Source organism: Sapajus apella, unplaced genomic scaffold, assembly GCF_009761245.1.
Source record: "Sapajus apella isolate SASKATOON/1434 unplaced genomic scaffold, GSC_monkey_1.0 scaffold27, whole genome shotgun sequence".
In the NCBI taxonomy this organism is placed as follows: Eukaryota; Metazoa; Chordata; class Mammalia; order Primates; family Cebidae; genus Sapajus; species Sapajus apella.
Window position 1 is genome coordinate 23,248,523 of NW_022436967.1, and position 19,566 is coordinate 23,268,088.

The following is a 19,566-nucleotide window of genomic DNA, read 5'->3' on the forward strand; positions in this document are numbered from 1 at the left end:
TGTTAGTACCAAAAAAAAATACTTCAACAAATTTGAATGATTTATTTAGGAAAAGCAACTTTGGAAAAGATTTCAAAATATGAATAAAAATAAAGTGGATTATATATATATATATATATATATATATATATGTGTGTGTGTGTGTGCATTTTACTCAGAATGATTAATTTGAGTAAACTTCATTGCAAGCACAGCCTCCTAATGATCCATTATCTTTCAAATAATCTACAAAGCAACTGCATGTGAACATGTATTTTTACCAATTCTCATGTAAATGATAAATTATAATGGAAGCACATAATGTGACAACTCTAAGATATAACTATAAGCCGTGGAAGTTGGTTTCCAGAAAGCTTCATTTGCAAATAAATCATAATGCCATCCTAAATGGAAATTGTAACTGCAATTTTAAGTCATTTCAAATATAGTTCTTATGTTTTTTTCTTTCTATCTCATAATTGAAAGAGGAGTAGATGGAGAGATAATCTAGATCTTTGTGCCACATTTGTCTTTTGTATATAAGTTGCTCATATTATTCATTTTATGTTTTTTTATTCTTAAGATATAAATGATTAATCATTTGAACAAATTCAGATTTTTAGAAATTTGTCATTTATTTTAAACGAAATTATTGCACAGGCATGTTTGCATAACAGAGAAATATAAAATGAAAAAGCAAATTTATTTTGCCAAAACAAATGCATATTATTGTATATATATAAAATAAAATAAATTTATACTAGATAAATGGTAATTTGAAACCAAGATGTGTCAATTTGTTTGAGATATACTTGAATTATAGGTATTGTAACTCTCAGAAAAATATTTAGATCTTAAAAATTCATAAAAATTAGCAAAATATTAAACAGAGTTGATGTTTTATTTTTTCTTCTTTTGTGCATAATACTAACAAAAAGATGTATATTAAAAATCAGAAATAAAACTTCAGAAGCAGGGAACCATACAGCAATATAAAAATGGCTGTTTATTACAAACGTAAAAAAGAAAATTGATCAAAATTTATTTGGTGTGTAATTGTGGCAAAATTTGTGTTTTAACATTGAGTCACTGATCTTTCCTTGATGTCAACAGCATGATGCTCATCCTGAGAGCCCAGTTACCTATGCTCTCTGGACTCATGGAGTTAGCACTTAGTAACCTGTCAATGGAAAACAGGCGCTGTTGGCCTATTTTTGCAATAAAAGCAAGAGTATATTGCCCTCTAGTGTTGAAAAAGTTAGGAGACCAAAAGCGTGCTCAGAAATATCCATTTTAAAAAAGCAAATTTCTTATTTCCTCCTTTCACATAAACGTGATATACCAATATATTATTTCCTAATTCTAGAAAAACAAGTATCAAATATAATTAATGAATCTGTTCTATGGCCTCTGTTATAAAAATGGTGATCAGATTGAGAATAAATTATTTCATTTTATTATTTTATCTTTTTGTAATTTAATTACATCCTTTTCTATTTTAGTTTTGGATATTTTACAACTTTAGGAAATATAGAGGTCTTATAATATGTTATCTTCTGTTATTATTTTGGCTTTTTCAAAAATAAAAACTTGGTGTAATTATAATTTTTTAATATTTTTTTAAAATAAAGAACATAATGCTGTACAGTAGGCTATTATATTGGGACAGGTAATTTCATAGCAGGGTTTTGTTGTTAGTAAAAGTACATATTCCCTTCTCTGAAATACAAGAGAAATGATTGAGTAGTAAAAAATTCATTAGAAAATGTCTCCTAAAAATAACACAAGAAAATTAATGATTGAGATAGAAATAATATCTTTATCATTGTATTTAAAAATGATAAGCTGGGACTTTAAAATAATGTGGAATGATAATACTACATGGTACACTTAAGGTTGGTAAAAAGGGTAAATCAAATTTTGTGTGCTTACCAAATAAATAAATAAAATAAAATTAATACAAATAAAAACATAAATTCTGAAGGGACATATACCAATATTAATGCAATCCAGATTTCTTCAGACCTACATATCCTGTGACTACAAATGGGTCTGGTTAATAGTAAGTAAACTTACAGATAATTTGGTGCAATTAATTTTCCAGTTTTCAAAACTTTAGGTTTGATTCTGAGATCATTGTTCCAATAAAAAAAACTATTAAAATGTTATAACATTGAACATCAATTTAATTGACTCACTCAAGATTATTACTAATCTACTCTGTGTCTAATTTAGTATTGGATTATGCTTGAAGAAAAATAAACTAAGTAGCTTATTGTGAAAAGAGAAGCTTTCTATATAGACTAGGCTATTGAAAATGTACCCACAGTCTTCTGGGGAAGACACATAAATAAGTTCTGTAAAAAAGCAAAGGTATTATAAAAAAAAATAAGGACAACATGTTCTTCAGAGATTTAGAAGAAGAAAGGCTGCCAGTGGCAGGCATGACTAGGAAAGGCTTGTTATTCATAGGATTATAATATTTTATATTTTGAAGTAAACTTACAGTTATGAAACTCATCCATTTAAAACATTTTCCCTACATTTTTGGGCTTTTATAAAGATAGCACATGATTCTCGCAAAATTCAAATAACTTGGAAAAGTACAAAACAGAGATGATTAATATTTTGTTAAGTATCCTTCCAAATCTTCCCTGATGAGTATATGCATGGAAATAAAAATAAAAACCATTTTACATCCTTCATTTGGAAAATGAAGATGCTGAAGTTCAGACTTCTTCTATCCTCCACCACCTTTCCCAACAGGTGTCTGGAGAAGAGAGCATTTGAGTTGTACCTTGGGGTAGACAAAGAAAGTGAATATATGCAGAATGTAAGTATGTTGTTGTTGTTTTGGCATAATTGTTTTGTGCACAACATAGCAGGAAATTTACAAAGTACAGAAGATACAGCTCTGAATAAATCACAGCTCCTGCCTTGGTGGAAATCTATGGATAATTACTCAATTGAAATGTCTGTGTTACGGGCTGTACTATGAGAGCATAGTGGAGACACACTCGTTAAACTAACTTCTGTAATGCCAGGGGTGACTTTTTTGACGTAGTGTTACCCAAGCTGAATCTTTCTAAAAATGAATAATAACTGACTAGACTTAAAGATAAAAGAGATAACCTGGGCCATTCCAAAACTGTAAATGGTTCAACACATAAAGTGTAGTAATGACAAGATAAGAAATTTTATAACAGTAAACTTTCAAAAAGCTTGACTCTGAAGCTAAAGAGAAAAATTAGGGCAGTTGCTTAGATTGGGATGGGGGTGAATGTGACAGAAAATGTTATTAATATGGGCATGAACAAAACTTGTTAACAAAATGATACCTGGAATCTCAAACTAAAATAAACACAGAACCCAGAAACTAGGAATAGTGAGGAAGTGGTAGAGACTGAAACCATACAGATATCTAAAGATTATAATTGGCGGGGCATGGTGATTCGCACCTGTAATCCCAGCACATTGGGAGGTCGAGGCAGGTGGATCACCTGAAGTCAGAAGTTTGAGATAAGCCTGGCTAACATGGTGAAACCCCATCTCTACTAAAAACAAACACACAAAATTAGCCAGGTGTGGATGAGGGCATCTGTAATCCCAGCTACTCGGGAGGCCGAGGCAGGAGAATTGCTTAAACCCAGGAAGCAGAGGTTGCAATGAACCGAGGTCGTGACATTGAATTTCAGCCTGGGGAACAAGAGCGAAACTCCTTCTCTAAAAACAAAACAAAACAAAACAAGGTTATGATTACAAACAAAACCTATTTAGATGCTGTTCGTGGTCAGTTACTCAGAAAGCATTATACTAGTTTTTTAAAAGTCCCCAGAAAAGAGAGGTTGAAGTTCTAGAAAATAGGTGGAGGCAAAATTTTAAAAAAATGATTAACTTTAGAAGAGATACACATTATCTATGGAATCAGGAGTCAGGTAAGGACAGTGAGAATTTTTCAGGTTTGGAAAACGTTAGTGGGAAGGAGTCAGCTTGGCTCCCTGCATGATTTTGAGCCAGTTCAACCTTTACTGTCTGTTTCTTCTTAGAGTAGAAGATTGTGGAGCTAGGGAGAGGGGTCCCTGGCTTATAAAGTTATTGAAATCATCAAAATATTATAAGTTGAGGAAACAGAAATTAAAGAATGATATATGTTTGAAAGATGTCTTAATCACATTTCCCTTTTATTATAACTGTATTAATTGTAAGTGCAAAAATAAGATAAAAATTATATTTTAAACTATAAACAACACATTATACAGAAAAATATAGAAATCGAAATGAGAATTGGTTAATGTTCACTGTACTTCTAATATTATGGATTTTCTAAATTTATAATGCTTTCAAGTATAAAATATACATACATTTTGTTAAGAAAAAAAGGATTTGAGTTTCTAAAGCATTTTTCACATCATCCTTGTAGGTGACATAATTTACAGAAAAAAAGTTTACTTTTGAAAGAAAATAGTTAATAACATTATATCTAAACAGGAAAACATACCATGATATTATATTTCCTCAGTCATCTTCTGTAGCTTCCATATAAATTGTTTATATGGAGTGAAAAAAAAATCAAGATAGGAAATAACGACATTGTTACATAGATTAGCAGATTAACGTCCGCCCTTTTCACATGAAATCCGTTAGCATAAGGATAAGTCAGTACCTTTAAAACCACCCACTGTCAAGGAAAAATATAAGAAAAGAAAAAAACAGGACAAATATTTCCAGAGATGAAAGGGAAATAGGAAAGGGAAGAAACAGAACAGATTAAAACAAAATAATTTAGATGTTTTTGATATAATAAAAGAAGTGTTTGAATTTGCAGAGGTACCTGGTACATAGGCTTTTAATAAAAGTTAATATATGTGTTTGCTGAATGGATGTCAGGTAAAAGGCTTGGCTTCTTGTACAAGAGATAAAATAGGAGAAAATCCAAGATTGAACTGAATTTTAGATAGCCGGTCTGGTTTCAGTTTGATTATATAAGTCCCATTGTAAGTATTACCACCAAATCCATACAAAATGAGACAGAGTCACAGATTTATCCCAAAGTCATCCTAAGGTACTGAGGAAATTGTCTGAATGTCAGAAACCCTGAGGACAGATCTACTTATTCAAAAATTGTTTAATTCTGGCCTGTACATTCTGGGGATCTGATTATTATTTTAGTAGTATAAGGGTGAAATTCAATGATTAAATCTTAGCTGTAAATATAAATACAAAGTTCCAAGCAATGATTGATTACCAGACCTCTCAACTTGGCCACAGGTAGCATTCCTACTGCTCTATCTAAATCTTATATGGAAAAGCAGAACAAATATTCATATAAAAGTTTCCTTATTTGTAAAATCACTATGTTTTTCTAATAAACAAGATGCATGCATAGAAATTTGTAGTTGGTTTTAATAAATTTGACTATTTACTTTAAAAAATCATGTCATTTATTTTCTTTAAAAAACAAGAACAAGAAAGTAGGCAGTATACATGTCTCTGCAGGAAATGGCGATAAAAGAAATTGCCTGACATTTACTCTTCTATTTACTGAGTTGACTTCATAATCTTTTGAAGTATGAATGTAGCTGATAGCTCAGAGCTATGTACCTAGTATAATATTATGTTACAATATAATATTATGGTAGTAATGTTATCATTATGTTTGAAATGACACTTTTAGGAGTTTATACTGGTAAAAATGCACACTTTGGGGACTAAAATACATTTATATTATGTCACTGAAATCAAAAAAATATGAAGCGTATGGAAGTTAGGTGATAATCAACTGGTTATTCATGGGTATGGAAAAGATTATTTCTGCAGAAAATTATAAACTGGGCATACTACTTTGATTTTGATTAAATATAATAATTACACATTACTTTTTACCTCTATTTTGAAAAAATTATGATTTATGTAACAATAGTTGCTACTGAAAATAATATCACAATTTTTTTTTTAACTGGAAGCTGAAAGGAATTCTATGGGACTAACCATGTGATATCAACCATTTCATAGTCTCGAGTACTATTTAATCATTATGGAATATTTTCCAAAACAACTCAGAATCATAAGAGACTGCATTGATCTTTAGCTAAAACCTTTATGATATTTATAATTTTCTTAAAACCAGATTAAATAATTTGAATTAGCTGTGCCCTATTGAATAGCACTCCTCAAACACTTTTGACTATGACCCAGAGTAAGCAATATTTTTACATTGGTAACCAAATACATACACACTGCATAGACAGATACCCTAACATAAAGTTTCATAAAGCAATGCTTACCTCTGCTGTACCTGAAGTATGACAACATTTCTATTCTGGTCTCCTTCATTTTCACTTAGATGTTGATGGCCTATAATTTGCAAATACTGCATCTTTCTTGAAAGATGAGGTACTAACCCATTCTCACATTACTATGAAGAAATATCCAAGACTGGGTAATTTGTAAATAAAAGAGGTTTAATTGACTTACAGTTCTACATGAATGGGGAGGCCTCAGAAAACTTACAATCATGGCAAAAGGCATCTTATTACAGGGTGGCAGGAGAGAGAATTAGTGCTAAGCAAAGGGGAAAAAGCACCTTATAAAACAGTAAGATTTCCTGAGAACTCACTCAATATCATGAGAATAGCATGGGGGTAATCATCCCCATGATTTAATTACATTTCACAAAGTCCCTTCTATGATATGTGGGAATTATGAGAATTAAAATTCAAGATGAGATTTGGTTGGGAGCACAGAGCCAAACCACACTAGCATGCCCCTTGCTCCTCCCAAATGCCATGTCCTCACATTTTAAAATGCAATCATGCCCTTCCAACAGTCTCCCAAAGTCTTAACTCATTCCAGCATTAACCCAAATGTCCAAGTCCAAAGTCTCATATGAGACAAGGCAAGTCCCTTCTGCCTATGGGCCTGTATAATCAAAAGCAAGTTATTTACTTCCTAGATACAATGGGGCTACAGGCATTGGGTATATATTTCCATTCCAAATGGGAGAATTTGGCCCAAAAAGGGGGCTACAAGTCCCATAAAAGTCTGAAATCCAGAAGGCAGTCATTAAGCCTTAAAGTTCCAAAATGATCTCTTTTGACTCCATGTCTCACATCCAGGTCATGTTAATGCAAGAGGTGGGCTCCCACAGCCCTCTTGGGAAGCTCCGCCTCTGTAGCTTTTCAGGGTACAACCCCTTCCCATCTGCTTTCACAATTGGTATTGTCTGTGGCTTTTTCAGGTACACAATGCAAGCTGTTGGTGGATTTACCACCCTGTGGTCTAGGGGACGGTGGCCCTCTTCTCACTAGGCAGTGCTGCGTGGGGACTATGGTGGGAAGGGGTCTCCAACCACACATTTCCCTTCCACACTGCCCTCGCAGAGGTTCTACATGAAGGCTTTGCCCCTGCAGCAAACTTTTGCCTGGACATCCAGACATTTCTGTACATCCTCTGAAATCTAGGTGGGGCTCCCAAACCTCAATCCTTGATTTATGTGTACCAACAGGCCCAATGCCACATGAAAGCCACCAAGGCTTGGGAGTTTCACCCTCTGAAGCAATAGTCAGAGCTGTGTGTTGGCCCCTTTTATCCACAGCTGGAGTGGCTGAGGCACAGGGCACCAAATCCCAGCCTGCACACAGCAGGAGGGCCCTGTACCTGGTACATGAAACTATTTTTTCCTCTTAGGCCTTCTGGCCTGTGATGGAAGGGGTTCTGCCAGGAAGGTTTCTGACATGCCCTGAAGACATTTCCCTATTGTCTTGGTGATTAACATTCTACTCCTTCTTACTTATGCAGATTTCTGCAGCTGGCCTGAATTTTTCCCAGAAAATTAGATTTTCTTTTCTACTGCATTATCAGGCTACAAATTTTGCAAATCTTTATGTTTTTCTTTCTCTTGAATGCTTTGCCACTTAGAAATTTCTTTCACCAGATACCCTAAATAAACTCTCTCAAGTTCAAAGTTCCTCATCTCTCTAGGGCAGGGCCCAGTCTCTTTGCTAGAGCATAGCAAGAATCACCTTTATTCCAGTTCCCAACACATTCCTCAACACCATTTGAGATCACCTCAGCCTGGACTTCATTGCTCATATCACTATTAACATTTTGGTCAAAGCCATTCAACAAATCTCTAGGAAGTTCCAAACTTTCTCTTATCTTCCTGTCTTTTTCTGAGTCTTCCAAACTGTTCCAACCTCTGCCTGTTACCTAGTTCCAAAGTTGTTTCCACGTTTTTAGGGTCTTTACAGCAGTACTTCACTCTCCATGATACTTATTTAGTGTATTAGTCCATTCCCATACTTCTATGAAGAAACGCCTGATACTGGATTATTTATAAAGAAAAGAGGTTTAATTGACTCACAGTTCCTCATGGCTGGGGAGTCCTCAGGAACGCTACAATCATGGTAGAAGATATCTCTTCATAGGGTGGTGAGAAACAATGAATGCTGAGCAAAGAGGGAAAGCTCCTTATAAAACCACCAAATCTCATGAGAACTCACTATCATAAGAACAGCATGGAGATAAACAACCCCATGATTCAATTATCTCCCACCAAGTCCCTCCAACAACACATGGGAATTCTGGGAACTACAATTTAAGATGAGATTTGGGTGGGGACACAGCCAAACCATTTCAGATGGTTACAAATTTTGGAATTCACCCCAAAGAAGCACTGGTGCAATTAGTGTATATGAACAAAAAGTTAAATGTTTATATATTAGCCTTTGTGTTTTGGAGGTTTTACCTGTTTTCAGATAAGGTATCCCTCTGTTACCCAGCCTGGAGTGCAGTGGTGCAATCATAGCTCACTGCAATCTTGAACTTCTGGGCTCAAGGTATCCCCCTAGCCTCAGCCTCCCAAGTGGCAGGCACTACAGGTTTACACCACCACACCTGGCTAATGTTTTTTTTTTTTTTTTTTTTAATTTTTTTGTGTTGAGACAAGATCTTGCTTTGTTGTCTAGGCTAATCTCAAACTCCTGAACTCAAGCAATCCTTCAGTCTCAGACTCCCAAAGTGCTGGAATTACAAGTTTGAGCCACAATGCCCACCCTGTGTAACAGCTTTAATTAAAAATTTTCTTTCATTAATATAAAATATGAGCTAATTTATTATGATTCCTAAAAGCAAACAAAAAAACTGATGAAGCATGTGAAAACAAGGTACGTAATTAACTGTTTTTCCCAGAGCTATCCCAAAAAGCCAAGGTTGGTGAAATTATTGCAAATAGTTAAGTCATTCCAACTTACAATACAGCTGCTTTTAAATCAATTCAATTCACCTCCACAGTCGTTCTTCATTTTTGGTAGACATTTTTGGCTTTGAATGTCTGAACTTTTAAAATTGAAAGAAAATTTGCTGATATGCAGTTAAATTATTTAATTTTGCTGATTGCTAAGTTCTTGGCTTCCCTTAATTTTTGTTTTGTCTCAACAGTACAATTGTAGAATCCGAGCATCATAAATCATTAGTAGTTTAATCTTAGGTCTGTTTTTAAACCTTCTAAAGTTCAATTTTGTCATTTTAAAAATAGACCCTTAAAGAATAAACAGGATGATGAATACAAAGAATGTAGCATAGTTACCAGCAAGTAGTAGCCATTTATTAAATGCTGGTAAATGTTGTTGCTATTGTTTTCAATTTTAGTTGAATTTTCATGAACCTCTTTAATGATCTGTACAGTTCATCAGATCACTTTTAGCAAAGAAACAACCACATGCATATACAATGTGATTTGGTATATACCTTACTTTTGTATATCTGTCTTTCAAAAAATTAGCAGTAACTACAGTAGTACCTATAATTGCTTTGTTTACTAACTCACATCTCTGCTGCTACTATAGATTACTAGAAGTTTGCAATGATTATGGGCAAATGAACATTACAATCTGTATTTTAGAGAATCTCTAAACACATTGTGAAAATGTCAAAAGCAATCTTATAACAGATAAATGAAACAAAAATGTTAATATCTGCATGTAATATTTTCTAATCTTGAAAGAGAGTAAAAGATTCTAGGAGATATTTACTCCAGTACTACCTAGGTGATAAGCCACACTTGGAAGGATGAAAGGTAAAGACAGAAAAACAAAAGTGAGAACAAGAAAGGCAACACCTACAAAAGCCTCCCTCTTTTTCTCAACAAAGCCTGTGCAGGGGTCATCAAACCCATCTTTCCGAATTTTTAACTATAGATTTATTCAAACATGGAACGTCAGATTTAGAAGAATTGGGACCAAAGCCTATTTAACTTGCTTACTTGGTTTGGTGGTTAATAAAAATAATTTTTCCATAGATGCAATTTACTCAGTAATCTACATATTTGTCCATTCTTTCTATAATGAAAAGTCAATGTCACCATGTAAGGGGAAAGTGGGGAATAGAAAGCTCCCAAATGTTTCTGTTTGTTGCTAACTTGCCCCAGGGTCTTCCTGAAGAAGACACTAATTAAGGTAAAATAAACATTTTAGTGTATTACCTTAAACTACTTAAAAACAGATGTCCTGTATTTTATACCATTGTGGAAGCATTTTAACATTCTTCGTTATTATCCTGAAATATTTTTTTTCTGTGCTCTTTGAAAAATAACCTCAATTGTCTTATTTGACTTATGGTAACAACATAAGATTCGTATGTTGGTTGTTCTCCCTATCCATACTCCTGCATGCCTTTTCCCACACCATGTTAAGGGTCATAGCAGTAGGTAGGAGATTCAAAGAATAACAGACTACAACTCTTTGGCATCTCAAACGATGTCATAATACAATTTCTTAGTTCAGGCGTGAGACATAGCAAACATTTATGGTGTATCATGTTTTACGATCCAGGCTTCCTCATCTCCACTGGCCAGTTTTGCTAGGGAAAGAAAACTGAGAGAATTGAATGGGAAGGATAACTCCTTTTGCTAAAACACCTACATTGAAACAAATATGTCTTCCATGGTGGTAATATGTATATATCATTCTCCTAAACCTGAACATATTACTGTTAAATAAATGTCACATTTAAATTTTATTTATTCTTTGGGTTGGCAGATTCTTGCCCCATATGTTTTTTTTTTTTTTTAATGTCTTTTCCACTATTGCATTAGGATGAGATATTCTAAATATGCAAAACCATCATGTTCTCCTTCGAGTATTCAAAAATAAAAATCACATTTTTAATGTCAGAAGAAGTAAAGATTTTAAAAAGTATACATTTAATTTATCTCCAAGTCTTCTGATTACATTTATTTCTAAAATACTAATCGGTTCTCCAAAGTATGTAAGTAGACATCTGCTCATATTGGGTTATTTGGGGGAGTGGTGTGAATGGGGTGGATCTGATTTTATGTTTGTTTAAATGGATTTTTTAAATTAAAAATGTGAGCTTCGAGAAATCAAGGAGCTGATATAAGATTAAAAATCTCCTTTGACAATTGCCAAATATCTTTTAATTTCAATATTATGACACACACACTACACACTACATATGTAAGTGTATATATATATATATATATAAATGTTTTAATTTAAAAATTTATATATGAACGTTTTAAAGCATACATAAAAGTAGATGGCATATTATAATTGGCTTATATATTTCATACCAAACCAAAGCCTTTTTGTTGCCGTATTCCATTTATTTTTAGTAAAATGCAATCCAATTTTGTTAAAGAGAACTGATTTTTCAAATATTTTTGGAAAGCAGACAATTATCTTAAAGAATTTCATTTGGCTGGGTGCAGTGGCTCACTCCTATAATCCCAGCATTATGGGAGGCTAAGGCTGGTGGATCACCTGAGGTTAGGAGTTTGAGACCAGCCTGGCCAACATGGTGAAACCCCATCGCTATTAAAAATACAAAAATTTACCTGGTGTGGTGGTGCATGCCTCCATCTCAAAATAAAAAAAATAATTAAATAAATAATTTTTTTGAATAGAGTATTAATAAGTCCCCAACATGTGGCATTCATTTGTTTTTAAAGTTAATGTGAAATAACTGGAGAGACTTTTCAAACTGGTGCAATATGTTTCACAGGGAAAAAATAAGTCCATTTATATATTTGGAATCTGAAGAATTAAAATATTTACAGTATGTGATGTAAACTTTAAATTTTTTGAAAACGTTCAAAAGTTATTTTTTGACAAAAACAAGCATTTCAACTTCATGTAGGTTTTTTAAATGTAAATTTCTAATGAGGTTAACTATTTTAAAACATAGAAATGTAAAATAAAATGTAGTGACAAAACATTATAATGTTTAATCATTTAATCTAAAATGTTTTCAGTTATCATTAGTAACCATTAATCGCTCAGATCCCCAAATTAAAAAATACAGAAATTGTAAAATATACACAGTATGGTAGACCATACTGCTCATTATAAACAGCTAATTTAATTCTTTATGTGTATCAATAATACACATCTTAAATATATATATTACACATTGATACCATGAACTATTTTCACCCAAGATAGTTATCGTAGGGAAAGCTTGGCAAATTGAGAAATTGAAAATTATTTAAGTGCTCTAACAGTTTGGAGGGGAATGAAGAAAACTTGTATAAAAAGTAATTCATAAAACTCAGAATCATAGAAAAAAGAAGAAAAACATAATAATAATGGAAAATTATGCACATTTGTGATGAAGCAGTCTAGGATTTTTTTTAATGCTGTGTTAGTTCATTCTCAAATGGCTATAAAGAAATAGCTGCAACTGGGTAATTTACAAAGAAACGAGTTTTAATTGCCTCATGGTTCTGCTTCTCTTTTAAATATCAGTTCTGACTTTAGGTCACTTCTTTGCTCTTGTATCCCAGTATAGTTTGTTAGAAAAAGCCAGGTCAATTCCTGAATGCTTTGCTGCCTAGAAATTTCTTCCACCAGATACCCTAAATCATCACATTCAAGCTCAAACTTCCTCAGATCCATAGGGCAGGGCCACAATGTAGCCACGTTGTTTGCTAAGGCATAACAAAAAGTGACCTTTTCTCCAGCCTCCAGTAAGTTCCTTATTTCCATCTTTGATCTCCTCAGCCTGTATTTCACTGTCCATATCACTGTCAGCATTTTGGTCACTACCATTTAAAACCAGTCTCTAGGAAGTTCCAAACATATCCTCATCTTCCTGTCTTCTGAGCCCACACTCTCTCTTTTGCTCCTGCTTCCACCGTGTGAGACATCTAGCTCCACCTTTGCCTTCTACCATGAATGGAAGCTTCCTGAGATCTCCCCAGAAGCAGAAGTTGCTATGCTTCCTGTAAGGCCTGCAGAACTGTGAGCCAATTAAAACATTTTTCTTTATACATTTTCCAGTCTCAGGTGTTTCTTTAGAGCAATGTAAGAACAAGGTAATACAAATGCATTCTACATTCATTTACTTTTGAACTAAAGGAAGTGGTAGAGAAATAGAACATCTGATTCTTGGATAAAAATTGACAACGGGTAAGAGTTTTAATTTTTATTACAGGAGTAGGCAAAATTAAGAAACATGCTTTGAGAATAACAAGTCAATGTTCTTTTCACCTAAGTTTTCTGTCCCTTGTTTCATTAAAGGGACCTGAGGATACCTCCCCTTGAATGAATAAGGAGGAATCCTGTGTATCTGGGCTGTAATGCTGAAGAGGGCCACGTGGCTCCTTGTGAGTCCAGATACAGGATATATTGTTACAGAGAAAAACTTGTAAATACTCTAAACCTAAGACAGAGTTATTCAGTCAGCTGGTAATACCAGACACTCAAGCAGATACCTAAGAGCATGTTTCATTGCACTAAGCTCCTGATTTCTTGATTTCCTAATTTTATATGTATATAATGTTTATCAGTTCTGTAGAATAGCTTTACGGTAAGTGACATTCTTTGTTAAAACGTACTTTTTTACTTATATTCTTTTTATGGTGTGATTAGGTAGAAAATGATATCAATACATGTTCCTATATACCTATGGATGTTTAGGCAAAATAAAATTGGGTTCTGTATTCTAATTTCCTAATTTTATATGTGTGTAATATTTATCAGTTCTGTAGGACAGTTTTATGGCACCTGACATTCTTTGTTAAAGCTTACTTATTTTCTTTTTTTGATGTGATTAGTTAGAAAATGATCTCAGTACATGTTCCTATATACATAGGGATGTTTAGGCAAAATAAAATTGGCTTCTCTATTATGGAGGTTTAAAAAAAATCTACTATAGGTGGTTAAGTCTAGACTGTAAACATCAGACCATTAATATTTTGTCATATTAATACACTAAAATTATCATTGATATGTTTCTCGGGTATCAGCATTAATATACAAATAAATATTTCTATTTCTATTTTTGTCTTAGTTATTACATTTCTCCTCTCTTTCAGATTATGCTTAGAGGATTCTGCAGCAATTCTTGGTATTGGACATATTCAAAATCTCAACTTATGTCTTCCCCGTCCATTGCCTTCCAGCTTTAACTCAGTTGTGCTCCCTTCAAACATTTTACATGATTTGCAATGGTTACATGAACTTTGGGGAAGTGATATTTGCAACATCTCATACTTTGTTCACTATGGCACTTTAGGAAACGAAATTGGGAAAAAGCTACCAAAATATTATTTTAGAAAATGAATCTTATTGTGAAACTTCGGAGAAGTTTTCGAACACTGATTGTTCTCTTAGCTACCTTTTGCTTGGTGAGCATTGTCATTTCTGCCTATTTTCTCTACTCTGGCTACAAACAGGAAATGACACTTATTGAAACCACTGCAGAAGCAGAATGTGCTGACATCAAAATTCTACCCTATCGGTCAATGGAGGTGAAAACAGTTAAGCCTATTGATACATCCAAAACAGACCCAACTGTTCTTCTCTTTGTGGAGAGCCAATACTCTCAACTCGGTCAAGATATCATAGCTATTTTGGAGTCCAGCCGATTTCAGTACCACATGGTTATTGCCCCTGGAAAGGGAGATATACCTCCTCTTACAGATAATGGCAAAGGGAAATATACTTTAGTTATTTATGAAAATATTCTGAAGTATGTCAGCATGGACTCATGGAATCGAGAGCTTTTAGAAAAATACTGTGTGGAATACAGTGTTAGTATAATCGGTTTTCATAAAGCCAATGAGAACAGCTTACCAAGTACACAATTAAAAGGCTTTCCGTTAAATCTTTTCAATAATCTAGCTCTAAAGGACTGTTTTGTTAACCCTCAATCTCCTTTGCTGCATATTACCAAAGCCCCCAAGGTTGAGAAAGGCCCTCTTCCTGGGGAAGACTGGACTATTTTTCAATATAATCATTCAACCTACCAGCCTGTACTTTTAACTGAATTACAGACAGAAAAATCCCTTTCATCCTTGACTAGCAAAACACCCTTTGCAACGGTGATTCAGGATCTGGGTCTTCATGATGGAATTCAGCGAGTACTTTTTGGCAACAACTTAAACTTTTGGCTACACAAGCTCATCTTCATAGATGCCATCTCCTTCTTGTCAGGGAAGAGGCTGACATTGTCCTTGGACAGGTACATCCTTGTGGACATTGATGATATATTTGTTGGGAAAGAGGGAACAAGGATGAATGTCAGAGATGTGAAGGTAAGCATATTTATAAATAACATTGCAATTTGTATTTCACTATGTGGTACTGAAGAAATATTCTCAATATAATATATTACTAATCACTGAAATTTTAAGGTACAGTAGAGTCTAAATAAAACAGCCATTTAGAAAAATCTTGAACCAAGCTTTAACCATTCTCCATACACACATACACATATCAGAAGCTTCAGATGGGACAAGAGCTAAAATATCCCAGAGAGTTAGTGAACTTAATCTCCTTGCCTCTTCTTAAATCTTGCCCATCCTAGCTAGAACCACTTGGAACAGTTTCCCTTATTCTAGCATATGCTGCAGTTTGTAACAGTGAAACTAAGATATACACATAACTCTATTTCTGGACTATTTACCCTGCCAAACCCTGACAAACTTGGGTTTGAAAATTGTGGTGTAAATAGAAAATGGAGAAGTGGCACAAGATCTTTCTATGATCTCAAGCTAGTATTTGCTCATATAAAATGTGAAGACATCTGCAAATATAGGCATTAGCAAAAACAAATCATTTTATACAGAATGTGGTATTGGATTGGCCTCAGGAAGCTTTCATTATTATATCTATTATTTATTTTTTGCCTTATTTGGGGAAACACAGCAGTGTTACTGGTAGCACTTCTAAGTTTTGATCAATTTCCAATTCATCCTGTGATTGCTACTAAATAAAGATAAAGGTAAATAACCTGCATTAGATTAGGTGCACAATTCTGAAGATAATTACCTTTTAAAATATCTTGATGCAGTACTCTCACCTGATCTTTTATTTGTGACTATCTCATCCTATGTATAACTAAATTTATTTTGTGTGTAAATAATTTTAGCAAACACATAAACAAAAATTAGAGGACACAACTAAGAATAATAAAGGAGGCCAAGAGTGGTAAGATGTTATTGACATTTTTGGATCTTCTGTTAAAGTGTTTATCTTCCAAAGATAAAATTTGGATACTTCTTCAAAATAGCAGGGTATTTTTTTCATCCTAAGATATCATGGCCATTGTAAAGCAAAATAATTGAAAGCAGTAGAATAAGTTCACTTTTTAAAAAATCTTCAAAGTATATCTGAACCAATGAACTCTGTTTTTAATAAGTTACTATGAAGCACTGCTTGACTGTGACCCAAATATTTTATTTAGAGACTGTTAAAAAGAGATTAAGTCCCCACAATTGAGTTCTATCCAGATTTTTCTCATTTTTCCTTTACTTTTTAGGATTTATTATTCTCTTTAATTAATATAAATAGTTGTTTTATTTTAATTTTGAAATCATAGGCTTAAAAAGAGAAAAGTTACTTGAAAAGTCTCTCTGAGTGATTGGTTCCTATTTTCAAACCCTAAAAAGATACCATTTCCTAGTTTCAGGCTAAAGAAAAATGTGAATTAAAAAGTTACTTATAACTCCAAATGAAATAACCAACTCAAATTCAACTATTTCACTTATTCTCCATAGAAAAATTGTTACTCACTGCTACTCAAAATAATATTCAAAGGTCACTCATGGCTTCTTAAGTGACATAACCCCAAACGGAATACAAGAATATTGAAATATAACAAAAGCTTAAGCAATGTCACACATCAGGATAGAATCAGAAAGGCTATGTGTGTGGATATGTATTTATTAGTATGTGTACCTATAGATAAAATTATATCCTAATATTAACTAATATATAATATTTATTTATGTACACATATTAATTGAACTGTGCTTTTGAAGAAAACACTATTGCCTCTTTTGTTGTTATTTCTGGTTCTCTCTCAGAATTATTTTTAAGTTATTTTATTTTTTAATTGACAAAAATAATATAAAGTTTTCATGTACAACATGATTTTCTGAAATATGTGTAAATAATGAAATGTTAGGTACAGCAAAATGACATAGGCATTAATTACCCCACATACTTACCATTTTTTGGTGAAAACACTTGAAATCTACTCTTTCAGTAATTTTCAAGAATATGATGCATTGTTACTAACTATAGTCATCAGAATCATAGATTTCTTCCAATTATTCCTCCAATCAAAATGAAATGTTTGTTGCGTACTTTAACCAAAATCTCTCCAACCTCCTCGCTCTCAGTCTCTGGGAACTACCATTTTACTCTCTGCTTCTTTGAGTTCAAGTTTTATAGACTCCACAAAAAAGTGAGGTTGTGTATTTTTCTGTGCCTTGCTTATTTCACTTAGCATAATGTCCTCTAGTTCATTCGTGTTGTCACAAATTACAAGATTTTCTCCTTTTTAATGCCTGAATGATATTTCATTGTGTATATGTATTTTCTTTATCCATTTATCCACTGTTAGACACTTAGGCTGATTCTATATCTCAGCTATTGTAAATAATGCTCCAATGAACAAAGAAGGGCAGATAGCCATTCTAACAGGTGTGATGTGATAGCTCATTATGGTTTTGACTTGAATTCCCCTGATGATTAGTGATGTTGAGTATTTTTATAAGCCTATTGGTCATTTATGTTTTCTTTTGAGAAATGTTTATTCAGGCCTTTTGTTCATTATTTAGACGAGTTATTTGTTTTCTTACTATTGAGTTTCTTGAGTTTGACATATACTTTAGATATTACCTTTTATCAGATGGATACTTTCCAAATGTTTCTCCCACTTCCTACGTTGTCTCTTTACCTTGTTGCTTCCATTGCTACGTAGAAGCTTTTTTGTTTGATATAATTCCATTTGTTTATTTTTACTTTTGTTCCATGTGCTTTTAGGGTCATATTTTTTAAAATCTTGCCCAAACAAATGTCATATAGGTTCCTCCTGTGTTTTCTTTTAGTCATTTTATGGGCTTAGGTCCTACAATTAAGTCTTTAAACTACTTTAAGTTGATTTTCACCTACAGTGTGAGATAAGGCTCTAATTTCATTCTTCTGCATATAGATACACAGTTTTCCTAACACTATTTATTGAAGAGACTGTCCTTTCCCTATTATCTGTTTTTAGAAACTTTCAATAAAGTTGAATAAATTTGAATAAAGGTTGGATGAGACAGAAAAAAAAAACCTCAAAATTACTAAATTTGTGTCTTTAGAAAATGAGATATTATTTATCCAATGAATATTAGTAGAGAAGCTGTATTAGTAAATGAAAGTATTAGTTTCCTACATTTTATGATTATAAATATGCTTGTTGTATTTGGTAAGCTAATAGAAAAATCCGTTTTTAGAATATTTCATACCTCAGTCTCAATGAGGTGTGAATCATTTTCAGAGTTAGAGATGAAACACAAAGTCTAGTCTGTGGTAGATAGAATCCAGATTTGATGCCGGTATAGATTTAGCAAGGCAAAAGAGTAAAGGTAGCAAGAATTGGGTGGGTGACCCAACCAGGCAGTCAAACAAGCAGTACGTGAAAGTTATTGGAAGTTTCTAGCCGGCCCATTACCCAGCTTTTATGCTACACTTGCTGATTGCATGACCCAGTATAGTGCAGCATAAAAGCTGGGCAATGGCCCCAGCTGGTGAGAGTCAGCATTTATCAAAGATATTCATCAGTGAACAGAAGGCACCAAATCTCTGGATTCAGTTTTATGGGTAGCAATCATCTTTAGAAAAACAGCAGAGACAGCAGTGGCTCATTCCTAGAGGAACTATGGGATTGGACAATTATATCACTATGTGGAGTTTGACATAGGGCACAAGACAGAGAATGTGTTAGTTAGAAGTTCAGTCATAGGAAGCCTATGCAGGAGAGAGGGGCCATCAGCAAGACTTCCTTGAAACTATGGTCTTGATATCCTGAGATAGAACTACTTAGATCTCCCTTGTCAGGGAGGGATTACATTTAGAACATCATGAAATCCTTAGATGTCCAACTGTGAGAATTAAATGTGCTATTTGAAAGTCCTCAAGATCAAGGAGAAAAGTGGGTAGTATCAAAGGCTTAATAAAAATGGTTTATTTTCAATGTAAACAAAGAGTATCACTTTGTCAGTTAAATTGTTTTAATAAGCCGAATTTGGCTAATTTGAAAAAAGAAGTCTATTATCATGTATTTTAGTAGTCA

The 19,566-nt window shown here is 33.4% G+C and overlaps 1 protein-coding gene across 2 annotated transcripts in view; it reads left to right on the forward strand.

The window, feature by feature from the left end:
• Positions 1-19,566, forward strand: part of LOC116560909 (bifunctional heparan sulfate N-deacetylase/N-sulfotransferase 4) — a 285,389-nt gene that overhangs the window by 23,209 nt on the left and 242,614 nt on the right. For both annotated transcript variants that reach the window (XM_032292470.1, XM_032292471.1), the window contains exon 2: positions 14,315-15,535. In XM_032292470.1, the coding sequence (XP_032148361.1) occupies positions 14,558-15,535 (978 nt within the window). In that variant the 5' untranslated portion in view covers positions 14,315-14,557. The remainder of the gene's footprint in view (positions 1-14,314; positions 15,536-19,566) is intronic.